Genomic DNA, 25,701 nt, shown 5'->3' with positions numbered 1-25,701 from the left:
GCTGTGATGCGTTATCGTGGCTGTTGTCAAAATTTGGGGGACTGCACGCCAATTTTTTTTTTTAAATATTTATTTTCCTATACGATATAGACCCACCCACCGGCGGTTGTGATTGGTTGCAGTCAGACAGCTGTCACTCAACGTGGGGGCAAGTCTGACGGCAACCAATCACAGACGGGGCAAGCAGTGAATATGTATGAGCATAATGAGCGGTGCAGTGATTATGTAATGAGGCTAATGAGTGGGTCGGGAAGGGAGAGACAGATTTTCACTCCCACTGTTTTTTATTCTTTTTTTTTTTTTTTTTATACTGGAACAAACTGCATGACAAGGACACCGGTACATCCATACAAAACGCAACCCATTTTGTTACCATGCGTTTTGCCATCCATTTTTCATCCCCTCATTGAGTTCTATGGGTGACAAAACGTGACCAAAACACAAAAAGAATTGACCTGCTGCTTTTTTTTTTTTTTTTGTCAAAAATTTTGACAAATGAAACGCTGACAAAATAACGCAACGTACGCACATAGCCTAAGACCATGTGCACACGGTGAGTATTTGGTGAGTTTTTACCTCAGTATTTGTAAGGCCACATGCACACGGTGAGTATTTGGTGAGTTTTTACCTCAGTATTTGTAACCAAAACCAGGAGTGGGTGATAAATACAGAAGTGATGACTTGTTTCTATTATACTTTTTCTCTGATTGTAGCCAAAACCAGGAGTGGAACAAATACTGAGGTAAAAACGCACCAAATCCTCAATGTGTACACATGGCCCAACATGAATAATGTAGTCTAGAATATGTTTTCTATTAGATCCACGAAGGTGTAGCAAGGTATTAGTGCTCAGATCAAGTAAAATAGCCTAAAGGGTGCTTTACACGCTGCGATAGCTAGCGATGTCATGCACGATAGCACCCGCCCCCGTTGTTCGTGCGAATTTTGGTGATCGCTGCCGTAGCGAACATTATCGCTACGGCAGCGTTACACGCACATACCTTTTCAACGACGTCGCTGTGACCGCCGAACAATCCCTCCTTCAAGGGGGAGGTGCGTTCAGCGTCATAGTGACATCACTGCGGCGTCACTAAGCGGCCGCCCAATAGCAGAGGAGGGGCCCACCTCCTTCCTTCCTCATTGCCGGTGGACGCAGGTAAGGAGATGTTCGTCGCTCCTGCGGTGTCACACATAGCGATGTGTGATGCCGCAGGATCGACGAACAACCTCGCTACTGACCAGACAACGATTTTTGGTAAATGAACGACTTGTCACAGACCAACGATTTTTAACTCTTTTGCAATCGTTTAAGGTCGCTCCTTGGTGTCACATGCTGCGATGTCGCTAACGACACCAGATGTGCGTCACAAACACCGTGACCCCGACGATATATCGTTAGCGATGTCGCAGCGTGTAAAGCACCCTTAAGGCTCTATTTACTGCCGGCTGTCAGAGTAATTAAAGACTCCCACTCCTGAGTGGCGTCCACACCAAGGCACGATTCAGCAGTCGCCATTCTCCGGAACGTGCTTTAATTTCTGTCTTTTAAGTAGGTGATGCCTAGGATATGCCATTACTTAAAATAAATCTGTTACCAGGTCTTTGCCACCTAATCTGAGAGCAGCATAATCTTGAGACAGACCCTGATTCCATTTTTGTCACTTACGGGGCTGCTTGCTGATAATTTATTTGTTCACCTGTTTCCATTTCCTCCTCCATGTTAAGTGCTCCTCTGTATAAACCCACCTCAACTTTCTGCTTACGCACAGTGTGCGCAGAAAGTTGCCAATCAGTGGAGGGAGTGCAGATAACAGCTGAAGGCCATCTTGGTAAAGAAGACTTGACTGCCAGCTCACTTACCCATTAGATCAGTTGAATAGTACATGCCAGGGAAGAAAGGAGTAGTGGGAGAGGCACAGTCACACACTGTTTAGTACGTATTTCTCACCCCATTGCTGGATTCGCAACTACAATGCTCAGTACTGATGCTGCTTTTGAACATATGCTACTTATACATTAGGGATTGTTTCTGTGTATTGTATATGAGACGATATAGCAACTAATCTCATTTACTATCTCAAACAACTGAAAGCAAATAGAGCTTGCAAATGGAAAAGCTAGAGAAAAATGCTGATTACAGAGAAGAGTGATTGATTCTATATGTAATTTCAGGTGCTCAGGTACCTCACATCCTACCTAACACTTTCCCTTTGGCCTTGACTGATGCTTCACTGTTCTGAAACATTTTTAAGGGAATTTGTTAGTACGATCAATCCTCCTAAGCTGTCTATATGGGCGTGCAAGTCATAGAAAATTGAATGAAATAAAATATCTGTGATCTGATGTCTTATTCCAGAGAAATCAACGTTTTTCTTATACGTAAATGTGCCCTTTAGTTCTATGTGCCAGACATGGATCTCCCTTAGAATCTTACCAGTGTGAGACATGTAATAACTGACAGTCTGCTCTCATAATAGAGTACAGCAACAAAGATCACTTGTGCTGCACTGATATCATTACAAAGCTGTGTGATAATGAGAGCAGACTGTCAGTCATTACATGTCACACTGGTAATGCCCCTTTTATTTAAAATAAGCTCTAGAGGCAGATTCTCAGGGAGATTAGTGTCTTACCCATATAAATGGTTCAGAAGGGTTGATCCTACTGACAGATTCCCTTTCACTGGCAAACACCATTACACATTGGAATGATATAGTTGTCAACCAGGGCCAAGGGGGCACATTAGTTAGGACTTGCTGAGAACTGTCCTTGACACTTTGGTCCAACCAGAAGGGCCCCTGCCATGCTTTGGACCAACCTTGAGGTACCTGACAGGTTCCCTTTAATGGATGTTGTACATGACACCTTGATCTCATTTGATAGTGAATTTCAGATTGTCAATTGCATCACTTACAATTACACGGTCTTAGGCTATGTGCGCACGTCGCGTAAAAACATGCAGTTACGCTGCGCTTTGTAGCGCAGCGTAACTGCATGCGTCCTGCGTCCCCTGCACAGTCTATGGAGACTGTGCAGGGGCCGTGCGCACGTGGCGTTTAAGAGCGCAGCGCTTCGGCTACTGCCGAAGCGCTGCGCAAAAAGTGACATGTCACTTCTTTCCTGCGCTTTGCCGGCAGCTCCTGCTCTGTCTATGGCAGGAGCTGCAGGCAGAGCGCATGGAATCGGCGCTCACTACGGACATTTCTGCAGCGATCTAAAGCGCACATGTGCTCTTCAGATCGCTGCAGAAATTTCTGCAGGGCTTGTACGCAACGTGCGCACATAGCCTAACCTTCAGCAAATTACTCCAATGTGCTGTCCACGTGTCTCAAACTATGAGATTTAGATTTGGATTCTTTGCTCTAATATTTTTTGTCTTTTATTTCAGAATGGTCAGAGTTTCTTGGTCCTGGATGAACAACGGTTTGCAAAGGAAATCCTGCCCAAGTACTTCAAACACAATAACATGGCCAGCTTTGTGAGACAGCTCAATATGTGTAAGTCTGCGGAAATCCTGGCATGTCATGGGTTATGGTCTGACATTGTCAAGGGAGGAATTTGGGTGAAGACTGCTAATGGAGTCTTCCTTTGGGATATCAGAGCAGAGACTGTGCCGTATTAGCTGTATACCAGTGCCGATATATCAATGTATCAGACAATGAATACATAAGACATGTTCTCCTTGAGCCAGCATCACCAACTGAGCTCTTGTATTCTAAAGGTCCAGTCACACTAAGCAACTTACCAGCGATCCCAACAACGATAGGGATCGCTGGTAAGTTGCTAGGAGGTTGCTGGTGAGATGTCACACTGCGACGCTCCAGCGATCCCACCAGCAACCTGACCTGGCAGGGATCGCTGGAGCGTCGCTACACGAGTTGCTGGTGAGCTCACCAGCAACCAGTGACCAGCCCCCAGCGCCACGTGGAAGATGCTGCGCTTGGTAACTAAGGTAAATATCAGGTAACCAACCCGATATTTACCTTGGTTACCAGCGCACGGAGCTACACGTGCAGAGAGCAGGGAGCAGCGCACACTGAGCGCTGGCTCCCTGCTCTCCTAGTTACAGCACACATCGGGTTAATTACCCGATGTGTACTGCAGCTAAATGTGCACAGAGCAGGGAGCAGCGCACAATGCTTAGCGCTGGCTCCCTGCTCTCCTAGCTACAGCACACATCGGGTTAATTAACCCGATGTGTCCTGCAGCTACATGTGCACAGAGCAGGAGCCGGCACTGACAGTGAAAGCGGCGGAGGCTGGTAACAAAGGTAAATATCGGGTAACCAAGGACAGGGCTTCTTGGTTACCCGATGTTTACTGTGGTTACCAGTGTCCGCAGAAGTCGTCTCCTGCTGCCTGCACATTTAGTTGTTGCTGTCTCGCTGTCACACACAGCGATCTGTGCTTCACAGCGGGACAGCAACAACTAAAAAATGGCCCAGGACATTCAGCAACAACCAACGACCTCACAGCAGGGGCCAGGTTGTTGCTGGATGTCACACACAGCAACATCGCTAGCAACGTCACAAAAGTTGTTCGTTAGCAGCGATGTTGCTAGCGATGTTGCTTAGTGTGACGGGGCCTTAAGACACCCAATTATACAATCTGCATTTCTAACCTTGAAGCTAGAACAAGGGAGTAAGGAGTATTCAACTCCTTATTTTCTCCCAACATATCTTTGTTCATTAAAACATTCTTTCTGTGTAAACATTACTGATAAGACTTTTGCTCATTATTTGAAAACGTCCATTATTTGTACATCTGTTCACTTATCCTTGGTAACCCCTTCATGACTATACAACTTTTATAGATCTGTGCAATTGCTACATAGACAGATTATTATGCAACTACATCTACATTTCTTCATCGTTCCTTATGGGAGACCCAAACCATGGGTGTATAGCTTCTGCCTCCGGAGGACACACAAAGTACTACACTCAAACATGTAGCTCCTCCCTCCGGGCTATATACACCCCCTGGATGACAATCTAACCAGTTCAATGCTTTGTGTTCAGGAGGTCACACACACATGCATTCTCTGATTTTTTTCATTTTTATTTTTTGATTTTAAAGATTTGGAAGAAAAGCGGGTCCAGTCTGGACTCCCGGCATGTCCCTTCTCACCCCACTGTGTCGGCGGTGCTGTTAAGGTTGACTTTACAAAGCTGGAGCCTTCACATGCCGCGCTCCTTCACATCCTCTGAGAGGCTCTGGGTTGAAGTGGGAGCCGTCACGGTCCTCTCTGCTTGCAGAAGACCGGTCTCCATCCGCAGCCCTGTCTGGTTCCTGCTGGAAGGAGCGTTTAACCCCCCTCAGGGACTGGCCCTGCGTCTCAAAAGCTAAGTATTGAGACGTTTTTCAGGGGTCCCGGGTACTTTTATTAGGGGGAGAGTATGTTTTTTATGTTTACTGTAAATTCCGGCCGGTTCTGGGGGTTTCCCCTGAGAACCGCGCCGAAGGTGCCTGCTCGTCGGCCGCATGTTAAAATCTAGGCCCCGGCTTCTGTTTGGGCCTAGTTTCGGTTTCATCTTCCTCTGCATGTCATTCATGCAGGGGAATAGAGTGGCGCCGCCCACCGGCCATCCAGCAAAGGGGAGGACACTCCTCTCTGAGGAGATGTTTCCCTCCCCTGCATCTCTCCTTAGCCCTCCGGTTTCCCGCTCTTGGGCTAATCTCCGCCCCCCCCTCCTCCTCCCAGCGCCATTTTCTCAGCGTTTATCACACTGATCGGCGCTGGCTGCTGAATCTGCTGCTTTCTTGGAAGGCTGACGCTTTACTGGGGGTCCGAGCTGTGGAATCCGGAGGGCACACAGAGCGGTCGGGTAAGCCACAACCTCTGGTTGTGGGCTTTATTATACACTCTCAGGACATTCTATACGAGTGTATTCTTACTGCAGAGCTTCCACCTCAGCAGCATGTCTGTCACCCGGAGCAAGGCTGCAAACATGTACGCTATATGCACTGCATGTAAGCGCATTCTGCCAGAGCCAAGCACATACCCACATTGTGATGCCTGTGCTAACATGGTTGTGTCTCAGCCTGGAGCCTCCTCAGGGGTCCCTCCGGCTGCTCCGGCCCCGGTGGCTGAACCCCCGGCTTGGGTAGCATCCTTTTCCCAAGCTATTTCCCAGTCTTTTGCCGACTCCATGGGGCAGCTGTCCCGGACACTGCTGACCATGCATCAGCCCTCTTCTCAGGGTGCCTCTGCTGCTCCGAGTTCTGCAGAGCTCTCAGAGCATGTCCTAGGACCCCGTCCCCCTAAACGGAGACGCAGGGACCCTTCTCCTTCCTCGTCCCACGGCTCTGATTCACGAGCCGAGGTGCAGGGCGAGGAGGATTCGTTTACTGTGGGCTCAGACGCTGCCTCTATGTACCCCATTGACGTGTCTGAGGGTGATGCGGATGTTAGTGACTTGATTGCATCCATTAACTCCGTACTGAACCTCAATCCACCAGAGTCAGAGGAACAAGCCTCTCTGGTAGAGATACACCAGTTTACCTCACCTAAGAGAGCTAAGAGTATGTTTTTTAACCACTCCAGTTTTCGGACCACTGTTACCAAGTCCAGGGCCTGTCCTGACAAACGTTTTCCGAAGCGTACTTCTGATGACCGTTTTCCTTTTCCACCAGAGGTGGTTAAGGAATGGGCCCAGTCTCCAAAGGTAGACCCTCCAGTGTCCAGAATCTCAGCCCGCACAGTCGTAGCTGTGGCTGATGGCACTTCTCTTAAGGATCCCACTGACCGCCAGGTTGACCTTCTGGCCAAGTCTGTATATGAGGCGACAGGAGCCTCGTTCTCCCTGTCTTTTGCGGCAGTGTGGGCTCTTAAGGCAGTCTCTGCCTCTCTGGCAGAGATACATTCCCTCACCAGGGACTCTATACCTGAGATGGATGCCTTAACTTCTCAAGCTTCGGCTTTTTCATCCTACGCCATGTCTGCCATCCTGGAGGCTTCTCACCGCACGGCGGTGGCCTCCGCTAACTCCCTCGCGATCCGCAGGATCTTGTGGCTTCGAGAGTGGAAAGCAGACGCTTCCTCTAAGAAGTACCTTGCGGGTCTTCCTTTTGCTGGGTCCCGGCTGTTTGGTGAACAACTGGATGAAATAATTAAGGAAGCTACTGGCGGGAAGAGTACTTCCTTGCCACAAACTAAAACCAGAAAACCTGTCCAGGGCAGGAACCAATCGAGGTTTCGTTCCTTTCGTTCCTCTAACTGGTCATCCTCTAAGCCCTCGACCTCGTCCACTACCGCAGCCAAGGATCGTAAACCCAACTGGCGCGCGAAGCCGCGTCCTCAAAAGACCGGAGGAGCCGCTGCCACTAAGGCAGCCTCCTCTTGACTATCTGGCTGCGCCAGCAACGTCCTTGGTCGGTGGCAGGCTCTCCCACTTTGGCGACGTGTGGTTTCAACACGTCTCCGATCAGTGGGTGCGAGATATCATCTCCCACGGCTACAGGATAGAATTTTCTTCCAGCCCGCCAAACAGATTTTTTCTGTCCACCCCCCCCCTGCTCCAAAGCCGCCGCCTTCTCTCAGGCCGTGGCATCCCTGCAGGCCAACGGTGTAATTGTTCCGGTTCCCGCCCGGGAACGGTTCAGCGGTTTCTACTCAAACCTCTTTCTAGTCCCCAAGAAGGACGGTTCCTTCCGGCCCATCCTGGATCTCAAGCTTCTCAACAAGCATGTTCAGGTGCGGCACTTTCGCATGGAATCTCTGAGATCGGTCATTGCCTCAATGACCCAAGGAGATTTTCTGGCATCCATCGACATCAGAGATGCCTATCTGCATGTGCCTATTGCGGTTTCACACCAGTGTTGGCTACGCTTTGCAATCGGAGAGGAACATTTCCAATTCGTGGCTCTCCCCTTCGGTTTAGCCACGGCCCCTCGAGTATTCACCAAGGTCATGGCAGCAGTGGTTGCGGTTCTGCACCTCCAGGGGTTGGCAGTGATTCCTTACCTGGACGACCTTCTAGTCAAGGCCTCATCCAGTGCAGACTGCCAGCGGAGTGTCTCACTCACTCTCGCCACGCTCGTTCAGTTCGGGTGGCTTGTCAACCTGCCCAAGTCCACTCTGACCCCGACCCAGGTGCTTCTTTACCTAGGGATGCAATTCGAGACTCTGCCGCCACTTGTCAAGTTGCCCTTAGTCAAACAGCAGTCCCTTCGTCTGGCGGTGCGCTCTCTGCTGAGGCACCGCCGTCATTCCATCACACACCTCATGCAGGTGCTAGGTCAGATGGTGGCATCAATGGAAGCGGTTCCCTTTGCCCAGTTCCATCTGCGTCCCCTGCAGCTGGACATTCTCCGCTGTTGGGACAAGCGGATCTCTTCCTTGCACAGGCTGGTGGCTCTGTCGTCACAGACCAGGAGCTCCCTTCAGTGGTGGCTTCGGCCCCTCTCTCTGTCTCAGGGACGCTCCTTCCTGACTCCGTCCTGGGTGATCCTCACCACGGATGCCAGCCTCTCCGGTTGGGGAGCAGTATTTCTCCATCACCGAGCACAGGGCACTTGGACTCCGTCCGAATCAGCCCTCTCGATCAATGTGCTGGAGATCAGAGCTGTGTTTCTAGCTCTCCTAGCCTTTCACCACCTGTTGGCGGGCAGGCACATTCGAGTTCAGTCGGACAACGCGACAGCGGTTGCCTACATCAATCACCAGGGCGGGACTCACAGCCGTCTGGCGATGTTGGAGGTTCAACGAATCCTCCAGTGGACGGAGGACTCAAAGTCCACCATATCTGCAGTCCACATCCCAGGCGTGGAAAACTGGGAGGCCGATTATCTCAGCCGTCAAACCGTGGACAGCGGCGAGTGGGCCCTGCATCCGTCAGTGTTCAGATCAATCTGCCGCAAGTGGGGCACTCCGGAAGTGGATCTAATGGCATCCCGGCACAACAACAAGGTTCCGGTTTACATGGCTCGCTCCCACGATCCTCAGGCCTTCGCAGCGGACGCACTGGTTCAAGATAGGCCAGACGGAACTGAGACCAATGTGTTTCCCCCTCTAGCTCTCTTGCCCAGGGTTCTGCGCAAGATCGGAATGGAGGGCCGTCGAGTCATAATCATTGCTCCGGACTGGCCCAGGCGAGCTTGGTACCCAGACCTGCTGCGTCTGTCCGTAGGGGTGCCGTGGCACCTCCCGGACCGCCCAGACCTTCTCTCTCAAGGTCCGTTCTTCCGCCAGAATTCTGCGGCTCTCAGATTGACGGCGTGGCTCTTGAGTCCTGGATCCTGACGGCTTCAGGCATTCCCTCTGAGGTCATCTCCACTATGACTCAGGCTCGGAAGTCTTCCTCGGCCAAGATTTACCACAGGACTTGGAGGATTTTCCTGTCCTGGTGTCGTTCTTCCGACCATGCTCCTTGGCCGTTCTCCTTGCCGACCATCCTGTCCTTTCTACAGTCCGGTCTACAGGTAGGACTGTCCCTCAATTCCCTCAAGGGACAGGTGTCGGCTCTGTCGGTATTGTTCCAGCGGCGTATCGCCCGACTGGCTCAGGTGCGCACCTTCATGCAGGGCGCATCTCACATCATTCCTCCTTACCGGCGGCCCTTGGATCCCTGGGACCTTAATCTGGTCCTCACGGCCTTACAGAAACCCCCCTTTGAGCCTCTCAGGGAGGTTCCCTTGTTTAGACTTTCACAGAAAGTTGTTTTTCTAGTAGCCATAACTTCTCTCAGGAGAGTTTCTGATTTGGCTGCGCTCTCTTCGGAATCCCCCTTTTTGGTGTTTCACCAAGACAAGGTGGTTCTTCGTCCGACTCCGGACTTTCTCCCTAAGGTGGTGTCTCCTTTCCACCTTAACCAGGACATTTCATTGCCTTCTCTTTGTCCGGCCCCTGTGCATCGCTTTGAGAAGGCGTTGCATTCCTTAGATTTGGTGCGGGCGCTCCGAATCTATGTGTCACGCACCGCCGTTTTTAGGCGGTGCACCTCACTTTTTGTGCTAACCACTGGTCAGCGCAAGGGTCTTGCTGCTTCTAAACCGACCCTAGCTCGTTGGATCAGGTCGGCGATCACCGATGCCTACCAGTGTTCTCAGGTGCCTCCTCCGCCAGGGATTAAGGCGCACTCAACCAGAGCTGTCGGTGCCTCCTGGGCTTTCAGGCACCAGGCTACGGCTCAGCAGGTTTGTCAGGCTGCCACGTGGTCCAGTCTGCACACTTTTTCGAAGCACTACCAAGTGCATGCTCATGCTTCGGCAGATGCGAGCTTGGGCAGATGCATTCTTCAGGCGGCTGTCGCCCATTTGTGAAGTTAGGTTTTGCCTACTTCTCAGTTTGGTTTATTTCCCACCCATGGACTGCTTTGGAACGTCCCATGGTTTGGGTCTCCCATAAGGAACGATGAAGAAGAGAATTTTGTTTACTTACCGTAAATTCTTTTTCTTATAGTTCCGACATGGGAGACCCAGCACCCTCCCTGTTGCCTGTTGGCAGTTTTTTGTTCCGTGTGTTTCACCGGCTGTTGTTAGTAGACAGAGTTCCGGTCTTTCCGAGTTTTACTCTATCTCTACTTATGGGTGGATGTCCTCCTTCAGCTTTTGCACTGAACTGGTTAGATTGTCATCCAGGGGGTGTATATAGCCCGGAGGGAGGAGCTACACTTTTTAGTGTAGTACTTTGTGTGTCTTCCGGAGGCAGAAGCTATACACCCATGGTTTGGGTCTCCCATGTCGGAACTATAAGAAAAAGAATTTACGGTAAGTAAACAAAATTCTCTTTTTTGATTGTTTGCATACACAGATATTCTTATTACGTTTAAACATACATACTACAGCTCAGACCACTTTCACAACATGAGCAGAAGGGGGCAGGTAAAATGAGAAGAATGTGATGAGACCTGAAAGTGCTCCTTATTATGTTAGATGTGTGTGAATAAGACCATCTTACCAGTTTGTGTCCTTGTGCCCCCCATTTACTTCTGCATGTCTCTCTGTCCCATAAAGATGGTTTCAGGAAGGTTGTTCATGTGGACTCTGGGATTGTAAAGCAGGAGAAGGATGGACCCGTTGAATTTCAACATCCTTTCTTTATTCAGGGGCAAGATGAGTTATTGGAGAATATAAAAAGGAAGGTAAGTTTCAGGATTCTTTCATTCTTACCAGAGTTTACACACATTCCCACCTGCCGGGCAGCTGAAGCCCCTCGTACTCTGGTATTGCCAGTGGAGGCTAAAAAAATAGATGTTGCCATAATGTCCATGGATCTATGACAGGTTTTCCTGACAACCCTTAAAGGGAACCTGTCATTTAAAAAAAAAAAAAAAAAACCCCAACCCTATAAGTCTGTGCGCACTGGGAAAATGTGTTTCTTAAGCATAATCTGCACCCTCTGGCAGGATACCGCACCTGCAGCAAAAAAACACACCCAAAATCTGCATGTGGTCTTACCATGGTTTGTTGCGGATTTTCCGCGGGTTGGTCCCTGCGGTTTTTTTAATTATTTATCAATGGCAAAACCGCAGGTACCTGTGGAAAAGAAGTGACATACTGCTTCTTGCTGCAGAAATTCTGCAGCAAAACCTATAGGGAAAAAAACCGCAGTGTGCGGTGTGCGCATTTTGGATTTCTCATAGGTTTTGCTGGGGTGGGGAAGGACTGCATGAACTTTGAACAAAAAAGGCACCTTTCTTCGGCGCTCCATTGGGAGACCCAGACGATTGGGTGTATAGCACTGCCTCCGGAGGCCACACAAAGCAATTACACTAAAAAGTGTAAGGCCCCTCCCCTTCTGGCTATACACCCCCAGTGGGATCACTGGCTCACCAGTTTTCTGCTTTGTGCGAAGGAGGTCAGACATCCATGCATAAGCTCCACTGTTCAGTCAGCAGTAGCTGCTGACTATATCGGATGGAAGAAAAGAGGGCCCATACTAGGGCCCCCAGCATGCTCCCTTCTCACCCCACTTGCGGTTTGTAAGGTTGAGGTACCTATTGCTGGTACGGAGGCTGGAGCCCACATGCTGTTTTCCTTCCCCATCCCCCTGAGGGGCTCTGAGGAAGTGGGATCTTTCCGGCCACCAAGCCCTGAGGCCGGGCTCCATCCACAGACCCATAGAACCTGCTGGATGTGGAGCGGGAGTGCCGTTCAGGGACAAGGCCCTGCAACTTTCAGGTACTCTGTGTCCCCGTATGGCAGGCCACGCACACTCCAGGCTTGCTGGGTGTGCTAGTGCGCCGGGGACTGTAGCGCTGTGCGCTGGGCTTATAGTCCCTGCAGATTACTGGGGGACTTTACGTGTGGGGACCGCCGCGCCGACCGCCCCTGGAGCGGCGGCGCAGCTGCGACTTGTAGTGCGCCGGGGACGCGCCGACCGTGCTTTTACGGCGGCGGCGTTTCTAACTTTAGTCCCCGGCTTTTGCGGCCTAGCGCCGCTTCGTTCCCGCCCCCACCCTGTCACTCAGGGACAGGGAGAGACGCTGTTCTATAGCAGCGCCGAGGGCTGGAGCCTTATTTGCATTCTCCAGCCCCCTTTAATAGACACAGTGGGCGCCGGGTTCCCGCTCTTGTCTCGGGCACGCCCTCGGCCCGCCCCTCTCCTCTGGACGCCGGCAGCCATTCCGGCACGCAGAGCGGGAAAACGGAGACAAGCGCTGAGCTACCAGCACAGGATTCCGGCGCCACACACCCGCTTTTGTGCGGGCGGTAAGCGGCAACTAAAGTGCTGACCCACTAATGCCGAAGTGTCCTGTTGTACTTTTGTACGGTCGCTATTCAGGATGCAGACCTAGAAACAGCAGCAAAAGATCAGGGGTGCTAAAGCACAGACTCTATATGCTGCTTGTCTTGCATGTGCTGCAGTGTCATGTGTCCTTTATGCTTGTATGCTTTACATTGCACTGTAAGGGCTATTCTTGGCTGTCTACCCGCCTAGATGGCTAGACAGCGGCAGCAAACAGCAATGGTGCTAAGGCACAAGTTTTCAATGCTGCTTGGATTGCATGTACTGCAGAGTTTATTTTCATGCTTGTACATTCACTGCATGTCGCTATTCTTGGCTAATGCTCCTTGATGACTAGACAACAGCAGCAGAAAAGCAAGGGTGCTAAGGCACAAGCTTTCAATGCTGCTTGGATTGCATGTGCTGCAGTGGTTATTTTCATGCTTGTATGCTATACATTCACTGTATGTCGCTTTTCCTGGCTAATGCTCCTGAATAACTAGACAACGGCAGCAGAAAAGCAAAGGTGCCAAGGCACAGGCTTTCTATGCTCCTTGTACTGCATGTGCTGAAGTGTTTATTGTACTTCATGCTTGTATGCTATACATTGCACTGTACGGTCGCTATTCTTGGCTAATGCTCCTAGATGGCTAGACAGCAACAGCAAAAAAAAAAAAAAAAAAGCATGGGTGCCAAGGCACAGGCTTTCTATGCTGCTTGTACTGCATGCGACTGTTCCAGGACCCCCAGTGTGTGCAATTACTCAACGGGGTCTCTGCTACAGGTGGCCAAAAGAACCACCTGTGATCCCTGTCCAGGGACAGGGACGGAGTTGCAGTTTCCGCTGATATATTGTCTGTGGCTATGACTAACATCTTACAGACTTTGCAGTCCAGACAGACCTTGGGCAATGTTGATTCAATGCCCCTGGCCACCCTGATTTCGAAACAAATCATGGCTCCAGGAGGGTCCCATGCATCCCAGGGTGCAGGCTCTGACACGGACGACAGTCCCAGACGGCCTAAGCGAGCTCCCTAAGAACGGCCCTCGACTTCATCACAGTACTCTCTGTATGATGAGGCAGACGTAGCTGTTCTGGACTCTGATCCTGAGACCGCTCTCAATCCGGATACACCGGATGGTGACGCTATAGTGAATAATCTTATAGCGTCCATCAATGGAAGGTTGGGTATTTCTCCCTCAACTCCTCCAGTGGAGGGGTCAGCTTCACAGCAGAAGAAATCCCTATTTCGGTATCTCAAGCGTATATTGAGTACTTTTCTGGTCACTCTGGCTCCAGAGAAGCAGTCCAGGAACACCACGCTTATCCCGATAAGCGTTTCTCCAACCGTATTGAAGATACGCGTTGTCTCTTCCCCCCTGACGTGCTCAAGCACTCAAAGGGTGGATCCCCCAATCTCCAGGCTTGCGGCTAGATCTATAGTTGCAGTGGAAGATGGGACTTCACTTAAAGATGCCATTGCCAGACAGATAGCCCTATCGGCGGGTCGGTTGCCCCGGCATTCGCAGCCATAGAGGCACTCCAAGCTATTTCAGCTAGTATTGCGCAGAGGGACGCGGTCACATGTACATCTTGGCCGCAGTAGCGTCCTTCACCTCGCAATGTCGGCATTGCGACTCAAGCTGTTTATGCTGTCCTGGACTCTACGAGCCGTACGTCAGTGGCGTCCGCCAACTCCGTGTTGTTACGCTCCTAGTGTTAAGGGATTGGAGCAGATGCTGCTTCCACAAAAGTGCTTAACCAGATTGCCTTTATCTGGTGACAGACTGTTTCGTGAGCGGTTGGATTAAATCATTCAACTGTCCAAGGGTACGGATTCTTCCTTACCCCAGCTATCAAACAAGACCCATCAGGAGAAGGGACAGTCGAGCTTTCGGTCCTTCCCAGGCTCGGGCACGTCCCAATTGCCCTCGTCCAACAGGACTCAAAAGGCTCAGAGGGGCGCAGGTTCCTGGCGGGCTCAATCACGCCCGGAGAAGGCAGCCGGAGGAACCGCTACCAAGGCGGTTTCCTCATGACTTTCAGCCCTCTCTCTCCGCGTCCGCGGTCGGTGGCAGACTCCCCCGCTTTAGCGACATTTAACTGCCACAGGTCAATGGCCGGTGGGTGAGAGACAGTTTGTCGCAAAAACTTCCTCACCGGCCGAGCCGAGGCTCTTCTGCAGGCAGTAGGAGTCGTAATCCCGGTTCCTCCTCAGGAACAAGAGACACTTTTTACTCCGATCTGGTCGGGGTGACAAAATAGGACGACTCCTTCCGTTCCGTTCTGGACCTTAAACTGCTCAACAAGCACGTGAAAACCAGGCGGTTCCGGATGGAATCCCTCCGCTCCGTCATTGCCTCAATGTCTCAAGGAGATTTCCTAGCATCAATAGACATCAGGATGCTTATCTCCACGTGCCGATTGCTCCAGAGCACCGGCGTTTGCTACGATTCGTTATTGAAGACGAGCATCTTCGGTTCGTAGCCCTACCCTTCGGTCTGGCGACAGCCCCACGGGTTTTCACCAAGTTCATGGCAGCAGTGGGACCACTCCCGCACTCTCAGGGTCACCCTGTGATCCCTTACTTAGACCATCTACTTGTCAAGGCACTCTTTTAAGAGGCATGCCAACACAGCCTGAACATGGCGCTGGAGACTTCCCAGAGTTTCGGGTGGGTCCTCAACTTTTCAAAGTTAAACCCAATCGCTGGCATATCTTAGCTTGGGGTTTCACACTCTCTCAGCGATGGTGAAGCTTCCACTGGACAAACAGCGGTCACTACAGACGGGGGTGCAGTCTCTCCTTCAAGGAGACACCTCATCCAGAGGCAGTCCCTTTCACGCAGTTTCATCTGCGTCCACTTCAATAGAACATTCTTCGCTAATGGGAGGGGAAGTCGATGTCCCTACACAGGAACGTCCCCCTTTCTCAGACGATCAAGGACTCTCTTCAGAGGAGTCCACTCTTCAGATCAATTGTCTGGAGCTCTGGGCAGTGCATATGGCCCTGCAAGACTTCCTGCAGTGGCTGGAAGGCAAACAGATCCGAATTCAGTCGGACAATCCACAGCGGTGGCATACATCAACCACCAAGGCGGACTACGCAGTCGGAGAGCCTCCCAGGAAGTCCGCCGGATTCTGCTAGGGGTGGAAGACAGAGCATACACCATATCCGCAGTTCACATCCCGGGCGTAGAAAACTGGGAAGCAGACTTCCTCAGTCACCAGGGCGTGGACGCAGGAGAATGGTCTCTGCACCCGGACGGGTTTCACGAATCGGCACAACAGCAAGGTCCCGGTTTTCATGACGATCAAAGAGCTCTGGCGACAGGCATCTCACGGTCGGTCAACCGTGGGCACTACCAGACCGGCCAGACTTACTGTCCCAAGGGCCGTTTTTCCATCTGAATTCTACGGCCCTGAACCTACTGTGTGGCCATTGCGTCCTAGATCCTAGTGTCCTCATGATTATCACACGGGGTCGTTGCCACCATGAGACAGGCTATGAAGTCCACGTCTGCTAAGATCTACCACGGAAGTGGAAGATTTTCTTTTACTGGTGCTCTGTACAAGGAGTGTCCCCCTGGCCATTGGCATTGCCTACTTTTCTTTCCTTCCTGCAATCTGGGTTGGAAAAGGGCTTGTCGCTCGGCTCCCTTAAAGGGCAAGTCTCGGCGCTATTGGTGTTTTTTTCAGAACCGTCTAGCACGACGTCCGCAGGTACGCACGTTCCTGCAGGGGGTTTGGTCATATCGTCCCCCCGTACGAGCGGCCGTTAGATCCATGGGATCTGAACAGGGTACTAGTTGCTCTCCAGAAGCCGCCTTTCGAGTCTCTGACGGATGTTTCACTCTCTCGACTATCACGGAAAGTGGCCTTTCTGGTAGCGATCACGTCTCTTCGGAGAGTGTCTGAGCTAGCAGCGCTGTCATCCAAGGCTCCCTTCCTGGTGGTCCACCAGGACAAGGTAGTGCTGCGCCCCATTCAGGAGTTTCTCCCTAAGGTAGTATCCTCGTTTCATATTAATCAGGATATCTCCTTACCTTCTTTCTGTCCTCATCCGGTTCACCGGTATGAAAAGGATTTACATTTGTTAGATCTGGTGAGAGCACTCAGAATCTACATTTCCCGCACGGCGCCCCTGCGCCGCTCTGATGCACTCTTGTCCTTGTCGCTGGCCAGCGCAAGGGGTCGCAGGCTTCCAAAGCCACCCTGGCTCGATGGATCAAAGAACCAATTCTTGAAGCCTACCGTTCTGCTGGGCTTCCGGTTCCATCAGGGCTGAAGGCCCATTCTACCAGAGCCGTGGGTGCGTCCTGGGCATTACGACACCAGGCTACGGCTCAACAGGTGTGCCAGGCAGCTACCTGGTCGAGTCTGCACACTTTCACCAAACATTATCAGGTGCATACCTATGCTTCGGCGGACGCCAGCCTAGGTAGAAGAGTCCTGCAGGCGGCAGTTGCCTCCCCGTAGGGGAGGGCTGTCTTTGCAGCTCTAACATGAGGTATTTCTTTACCCACCCAGGGACAGCTTTTGGACGTCCCAATCGTCTGGGTCTCCCAATGGAGCGCCGAAGAAGAAGGGAATTTTGTTACTTACCGTAAATTCCTTTTCTTCTAGCTCCTATTGGGAGACCCAGCACCCGCCCTGTTGTCCTTCGGGATTTTTGGTGGTTTTTCGGGTACACATGTTGTTCATGTTGAATGGTTTTTCAGTTCTCCGACGTTACTTCGGAGTGGATTTGTTTAAACCAGTTATTGGCTTTCCTCCTTCTTGCTTTTGCACTAAAACTGGTGAGCCAGTGATCCCACTGGGGGTGTATAGCCAGAAGGGGAGGGGCCTTACACTTTTTAGTGTAATTGCTTTGTGTGGCCTCCGGAGGCAGTGCTATACACCCAATCGTCTGGGTCTCCCAATAAGAGCTAGAAGAAAAGGAATTTACGGTAAGTAACAAAATTCCCTTCTTTCTGCAGCAAAAAACACTACAAAAACGCAGTGTGTGCACAGGGCCTTAACCTGCAGCTATGAGGATAATCTGCGGGTTAATAACTTTCTAAGGGCTTGTGCGCATGTAAATGCTGAAAAATCTGCAGCGATTTGGCAGTGCATGTGTGCTTCAAATCGCTGCAGAAACACTGCATAATGCATGCAGTGTGTCTGCAGAATAGATGCCGATTTCATGAGCTCTGGATGTTGCCTTTCCCATAGACAGAGTGGGAGCAGCATCCAAAGAGCACCAAATAAGTGACATGTTGCTTTTTTGTACGCACGGATTTGGATCAGAATTTCAGCATGCAAATCGCTGCGTTCAAAAAAGCATCGTGTGTACGGATTATGCACAATCTACATAGATTGTGCTGGGGACGCAGGACGCATGCTTTTATGCTGCAGCGCTAAAGCTAGCGTAAATGCATGCAATACGCACACGTGCACACATGCCCTAACGCTGCCTGTGTAGCCGCTGCACTGAGAGTCCCACTGCCAGAAGGAATGAACTTTATTTCTCCCGGCAGCCTCAGATTTTCAGACAGAGACAGAAGTAGGGCGGCTTGTCACCACTCTTGTACGGCTTATATCATTTCGAAGGTGCGGGTTTCCTGTGTTAAAACACTATTAACCTTTTGCTTAACCCCACATCTGCAGATTAGCAGCTTTTTTACATGCCAGGTTCCTTTTGAAGGACCTGGCTTAATTTGTCCTTGAATAGGAACTGCAGTTTTAATGTATATTTGTTTTGATATATAGTATACTTTAATATAAAAAACATTGTAATATATAAGATACATTTTGGGGGTTTGGTTTTTTTTTTCGTTTTTTCTTTTTTTTGTCCTCCAGGACTGAACATTTATTCTCAACAGTCTCAGTTCATCGCTAAAATCTGTACACATTGAAGACGCTTTTACATTATGGAGAAGTTGACAGTTAACCCCTTCCCAACATTGGACATACCACTACGTCTTATTTTGCAGTGCGTTCTGCAAATGGACGTAGCAGCACATGTTGATGATGATGTGCCCGCACGATCGACACTGGGAACTCTATTTAAGTGACATTTGAGCTCTTGCTGTAACGGCTAGGGTTGATACCTCCACCTCCCCATTCTGTTTCACCCTCTAAATGGCATGATCAATAGCAATCAAAATATTTGGAAGGTTGAGAGGAGTGAGCTAAATATCGGAACCCACTTGATGTGATCACGGGGACCTGATGGTTGTCATGCTAGCTGGAGGTCAAATAATGACCTCCTGATCTGCAAGCTTTGGTGGCCTGTTAGACATTGCCAAGAGCAGGGTCTAAAAGGCATTTTATCAGTGCAACACTGACATGTTTTATGCATTGCAATGCATGAGAATAGTAATCACATTAACCAATAAAAGTTAAAGTCCCATAGAGAGACTAGGTAAGCAAAAAAAGTGAAAAAAAAAAGTCAAATTGCAAAAAATCTATATAAACACACACAAAATAACAAAAACACGAGAAATTCTGCCAATAAATGTATGCATTAATAAAAATAAAATTATACATATTTGATATCTCCGCATCCAGTACAATCTGATCTGTAAAACTGTCAAACTAGTTAACCCACTTCAGTGAACACTGCAAAAAAAGTAGCAAAAACTGCTTTTTCATCAAACCAGCAAAAAAAAGGATTAAAACTCAATCAAAAAGTCTAAGTAAATAAATTAAAAATGGTATCCCTGAAAACATCATCTCATCCTGCAAAAACAAGAAAAATGCCATGTGCCCAAAAGTAATACTGACACATCTAATATATAAAGGTGTCTGTGTATGTCCGCTAAAGGAATCCACACCGTCGCATATACAATCACAAAAGTTTGCACAGACGCCTCATGTGACCCAGGGAGCGTCGTAAACTGTTTTGACAGAAAAATTTAACCCCGTGTTTTACAGTTAGTCTCTAAAATCCTGCCACCATTAAACTGAATGGAGGTGGGAGCTATAGGTTATTAATAGCAACTGTCAGTGGTTGCTATAGGAGCAAAATAAACTGTTAGTTGAATCTTATGCGTGAGGTTATATGATGTCAGTGGAGAGATGGATAGAGAGACAGAAAAAGACATACAGACGGACACGGGCGGGAGAGACGGACACGGGCGGGAGAGACGGACACTATCCCGGGCAACGCCATGGTACTACAGCTAGTTCTTATATAAATCTGGTATTGGTGTATTCGTTGTGACCTGAAGATCATGGGAGTCAGTTTGAACTCTTAAGTGTTCATAAAAGCGCAGTATAGTTTTACTTTTGTCTAGGTGAAAGAAAATCACAATTTTATTTATTTATTTATTTTTTATTTTAAATTGCACTTTTGTTGCCATTTTCCAAGACCCATGGAATTCTCATGTTTCGGGATCTGGGGTTGTTTGTTGTGATGGCTTTTTTTTTTTCGCGTCTTGAGCTGACTCTTTTAATTATACCATTTTTGGCTGGATGTGATGTTTTGATCGCCTGTTATTACATTTTAATGCAATGTTGCAGTGACAAAAAAAAGTAATTCTAGCGTTTTTTTTTGTTTTATTTTGTGCCAATGCTCTGCTGTCATATTCAGTCATGGTGGCACATGAAAGCCATTGGTCATGAACGCCTATCTGAACATGATGTATGTGTACATCAAATATCGTGAAGGGGTTAAAAAAGATGTCCCACTAATATTTTTACCTCCGAAATCCTTCTAATTACCTGTGTAGTGATGTATATTCGTGCATTAAAATACCAAGTGATTGTTTCCTCCACTGTTCTGGTCCCACATGATGGCTCCTTTTCTCTGCCAGCTCACACAGGTACCGTTGTGTGGGGCAGTGTTACTTCCATCACTGTAACCTAACAAGTCTCAGAACAAGGCTCCATAGATTTGCAGTGAGAATGTAATTTCTGCTTTACATATAAACCTCTGTGTGATCCGGTCAGTCTGTTATCCGGCAGGTTTCCCAGAAGAGTCTTAGGCTATGTGCGCACTTTGCGTCCAGTTACTTGCAGTTGTAAATGCATCCTCTGGCAGAAATTGTCTTTGTCACATTTGGTTTGGACCACAAAATCGCTAAATATACGCATGCGGTTTTACCACATTTTACATGCTTTTTCATTGCTTAAAGTCAGATGCGTTTTCATTACAAAGACACTACTAAATAAAGTTTTAACATTCAAACACTATGAAAAAAAATATCATGATTAAAATCATATACAAAATAGCTAATTTTATTAAAATGACAACTGTGATCTAATATTTCTGGCTAAAATAACGTAAAAATATTGCTTTTCATTAATTTAATTGTCGGACTATATGTGTGTGTAAAGGGACACATGATTACTTCAATTTAATGCCAAAAACGCATACGTTTATTTGGTCAAAAAAGCATGCATTCTGCACCAAAAATGCATGTAAAACGCTAGGAATTTGATTCTTTGTGTGTTTATGAAAGATCTCATTGACTCCAATGTTGGCAAAAAATCTTTAAACGCAGAGATTTTGACAAATTTTCTGCAACTAAAACGCTGCGTTTTTAAAAGCATTGTGCGCACAAGAAAGCCCTATTTCCCATAGACTTTGCTTGGAAATCAAAATGCATGCATTTTGGCATTAAAACACTGCAGCTCAAAACGCTGCACACATAGCCTTAGTGTGTCTCTGGAACCCAGAAAAGTCAGGGATCTGTCAATTTCTTTTCCCCATTCCTGCCTTTTGGATGTGAATTAACTTCCTGGGCAGGGGTCCCCAAGTGTGCTGGAAGTCTCAAAAGCTACAGGTATGGCTGTTAAGAATTTTGATACTACTGTCAATCTTTGACATTGGTATTCAAATGAGGGGAAGAGGTGGGTGGAGGCTACCATTTTGGTACTTGTGTAGATCAGCAAAAGCCTGAGCTCAATCGGAGACTTATTTTTTACTGTTTTTCAATACTGTGTAATTGCAGTATATGTATATGTGTGTGTGTGTGTGTGTGTGTGTAATAAATATATATGTGTGTGTATATGTGTGTATATGTGTATGTGTGTATATATATATATATATATATATATATATATATATATATATATATATATATATATATATATATATATATATATATATATATATATATATTCTGTTTAGAATCAGTGTCCCTAAGTCTAATCAGTGAAAATATAAATGGAATAGACACTGTAAAGAGGGTATAAAAAAAATCGAAGCACAAAGTTTTTTTTCATAATTTTTCAACTTAATATCCCTAAAAAATAAACATTGTATGTTACTCATATTGGTATTCATTAAAAAAAAAACTCTAGAACTCTCAGGCACTGTGCTTGTTCTTACTGCAGCATAAACAGACGTGCGGCACGACTTCTTCGTGAACCACAGCATGTCTACTTATGCTGCGGTGCCGTGCGTGTTGTCCGCAGCTGCCCGAACACTGATTGTAGGCATGGGCAACTGCGGTCTTCTGTGGACAGCACTCGTTGCCCTACAAGAGAACACAGGCTGCGTCCAAGATTGTGTGCACATACCCTAATGCCATATGCACACGTTCAGTATTTGCTGAGTTTTAACCTCAGTATTTGTAGCCAAAACCATTAGTGGGTGAATAATACAGAAATGGTGCTCATGTTTCTATTCTAGTTTTCCTCTGATTGTTCCACTCCTGATATTGCCTACAAATACGGAGGTAAAAACTTACCAAATAGTCAACGTCTGCACATGGCCTTAGCTGTCGGCATAGATGCTACAGGAAAATGCCTGTGGTTTTCTTAAGGGATCCTGTCAGGTGCAATATGAACCCAGAGCCACGAGCAGTTCTGGGTGCATATTACTAATTCCTGCCTAATTGTCCCTGTATCTAGTAGCATAGATAAAAGGATCTTTAGAAAAAGTATTTCTAAAAATCTTTTACCTTATGCTAATGAGCGCAGGGACTAGTCCCCTGGGCGTTAGTTCCCTGACCAGTCGCCCCCATTAGCATGTTAGTATGCCCTTGTGTGTGTGTGTGCTATCATGCTAATAAATACGCAGCGTCGCATGATGATCTCACCTCTCCGCTGCCATCGCCGCCCGATGCTGGAATTCAACTCAGTGCGCATGACCCCGGAGTTCAAGTCATGTGCACTATGAAGCCGGGTGTATGTGTCCTGGCTTCAAACTGAAGTAGTGCGCATGACCCAAACGCCGGGATCATGCGCACTGGGCCGAAATCCAGAGTCGGTCGTGATGGCAGCCGGAGAGATGAGTGAGATCATCCTTTGATTCTGCACATTCATTAGCATGTTGGCACACCCACAGCGGCGTACTAACATGCTAATGGGGCTGACTGGCAAGGGAACTAACACCCAGGGGACTAGTCCCCATGCTCATTAGCATACGGTAAAAGATCTTTAGAAAAACTACGCTAGTGTATACAGGGACGGTTAGGCAGGGATTAGCAATATGTACCCAGAACTGCTCGTGGCTCTGCATATTGCACCAGACAGGTTCCCTTTTAAAGGTTCTGTAATCTTTCTGGTCGCTTTTGCAGCTATTGTTTTTTTTTTTTTTTTTGTTTTTTTCGCCCCATTCACTTGAATGGATGCGAGAGAAAGTCTCGCATTACAGTCACAGCATACTGCGATTGTTTTCTCGGTCCGATTAGGGCTGAGAAAATAATTGCTCATGTGTGCTGACACACAGGCTAATATTGGTCCGAGTGGAATGCGATGTTTTTCTCGCCGTGTGGCTTAGGCCTTCCAGTGGTGCTTCTAATCTCAGGTCCCCATCACTAAATCTTATACTTACCCACCGCCATTTTCACCTATCACCGCTGCTCTCGTACAGCTCCAGTAGTTTGTGATCTGCTGGATCTCTCCAGTGTTTGCTAGAGCGCAGCGGAGGTCACTTGTCCATGCAAATCTATGAGAGCCTCATTCTAGCTTCATGGACATGTATTGTGAGATTGTGACAGGTTTCTCACTTCCAGCAGTCAGAATTTTCAGTCACAGGGTGGCACCAATAAAATGTGAAAATGCCGATGGATAAATATAATACTATGGTAAAGGACATTAGATTAGAAGCAACACACCAGGACTGTAAAGAAAAACAAAAAAAAACACTGGAGTGGTGCTTTAAGACTGCCTCTACGTTACATATGGGTGTCCATTACCTCAATTATGGAAATTTCCACGCTAAAACAAAAGACAAGTAACTTCTTCAGAAATGGCCTACATGTTATTGACTGACTCCCACTGTTCCTTCATTCCCTTTCATACATTTTGCATAACAATAATATTCAGAAACGCTGTTGCACATTGTGTAAAATCATTAGACTTTAACCTGTGCGTTGCTGTAACAATTTCCCTGGGTCCGTCTCGACATCTAGAGTATTACACCCTTAGCTAGAGCGACTGACTGACATGAAGATATTCACTCCGTTCTCACTCTAAGGCCTCTTCCACACGTCCGTGTTTTAAACACGTACAAGCCACATGCACCGGTATGGTCATACGTGTTACATCCATTTTTGCATATGTGTGACATCCATGTGACTGGTTTCAGTGTTAAAAAAAAAAAAAAAAAAAGCGTGATACTAAAATGAAATGTTTTTGTTTTTTTGTTTTTTTTTTAATGTGTAAAAGATGGGCAAACCCAGAAAAGTTATCGCTAGATAGATGGATCTAACAGATAATATAGAGAGATATACATAAAGAAAATAAAAAAGAACATGTAAAATAGAATATCTCAATAGATAGCTAGCTAGCTTGGCCAGCTGTTTTACAGCATTTTTATTTTAGATTTAAAAAAAAAAAATTACATGAGGTTCCCCCAGTTTTCATATCCAGCACAGGAACAGCAGCAGTTGCAGGCTGCAACCCTGAGCGCGCTGCTATACCTTGACTGTTAAAAATAGAGGGGATCCCACACACTTTAAAAAAATATTTGATTTTTTTTTTTTTTCTTCTATTAAAAAAAAAATGTGGAGTCCCCTTCATTTTTCTAAAACCAGCCAAAGTACAGCATACAAGATAACTGGGGGCTGATATTATTAGGTTGGGATAAACCATGGTAATTTGGCCATTTCCAGTCTAACAATAGCAGCTCGCAGCCACCCCTTAAGTGGCACATCCATTAGATGCGCCAATTCTGGCGCTGGACCCAGCTCTTTACATTGCCTTGGTACGTTGGCAAATGGGGTGGTAATAGTGGGGTTGATGCCAGATGGCATCAAGCCCTGATATTAGTAATGGGTGGCGTCTAGCAGAAACCCACATTACTAATTCAGTTGTTGAAAGTAGAATAACATTTTTTTATTTGAACAAAAAATCCCTGACTCCAGCCCTCTTTCACCAATTTATTTATTTTTAAATCATATAAAAGGTCTACAGTAATCCATTGCGAGATCCCACGACGTTCCCCAAAAGTGAACCTGAAAAGACATTAAAAAGAGAAAATTATTAACTAAATAAAGACAAGACACCCTTTCTTCCAGTTTATTTCCCTGTCATAGCCCTAATCCGCCGTAATCCACTTAGGGGGTCCATGTCGATCCCATACTCGCTGGCACATTTAGTGGGAACTGAGCGTTCCCCATTGATTATGAGAGCAGCCCCTGCAGGCACACATGCACACTACTTTGTGTGCTTCCCTACAGTGACCGGAGATGACCTCATAAGGTCAGCCCAGGTCAACACAGGGGCGCCCTCATCAGTGTGTGAGCGGTCATGGCAGTGACATCAGTTTCATCAGAGTTGCCAATAAACCTGTGAAGTCACTGCCGCAACACCCGCAGTAGCATGGGTCGCTCAGCAGTGATGTCAGGAGGTCATCCAAGTTCATTGGATACTCCGATGAAACAGTGACATCATTGCACACACATTTCTGGATACTCGCCTGTCCCCGGCGCTGCTGTTACTTCTGGGTCCGCGCTGAGTGTAGTGAATCCATGAGCATAATGAGCGGGACTCAGAAGCAAGTAACAGCAGCGTCGAAGACAGCTGCACTAGAGACAGGTGAGTATAGAAAATCTTTTCATTTCAAAGACACGTGTTTTCTCTTGTACGTGTCACACT

The 25,701-nt window shown here is 47.8% G+C and overlaps 1 protein-coding gene across 2 annotated transcripts in view; it reads left to right on the top strand.

Moving 5' to 3' along the window:
• The window catches only part of HSF2 (heat shock transcription factor 2), an 84,114-nt gene that overhangs the window by 4,364 nt on the left and 54,049 nt on the right, over positions 1-25,701 (top strand). For both annotated transcript variants that reach the window (XM_075338292.1, XM_075338291.1), the window contains exons 2-3: positions 3,389-3,497; positions 10,953-11,080. In XM_075338292.1, the coding sequence (XP_075194407.1) occupies positions 3,389-3,497; positions 10,953-11,080 (237 nt within the window). The remainder of the gene's footprint in view (positions 1-3,388; positions 3,498-10,952; positions 11,081-25,701) is intronic.

This window comes from Anomaloglossus baeobatrachus, chromosome 3 (assembly GCF_048569485.1).
Source record: "Anomaloglossus baeobatrachus isolate aAnoBae1 chromosome 3, aAnoBae1.hap1, whole genome shotgun sequence".
Taxonomy (NCBI): Eukaryota; Metazoa; Chordata; class Amphibia; order Anura; family Aromobatidae; genus Anomaloglossus; species Anomaloglossus baeobatrachus.
This window is presented reverse-complemented; position numbering and strand designations above follow the sequence as displayed.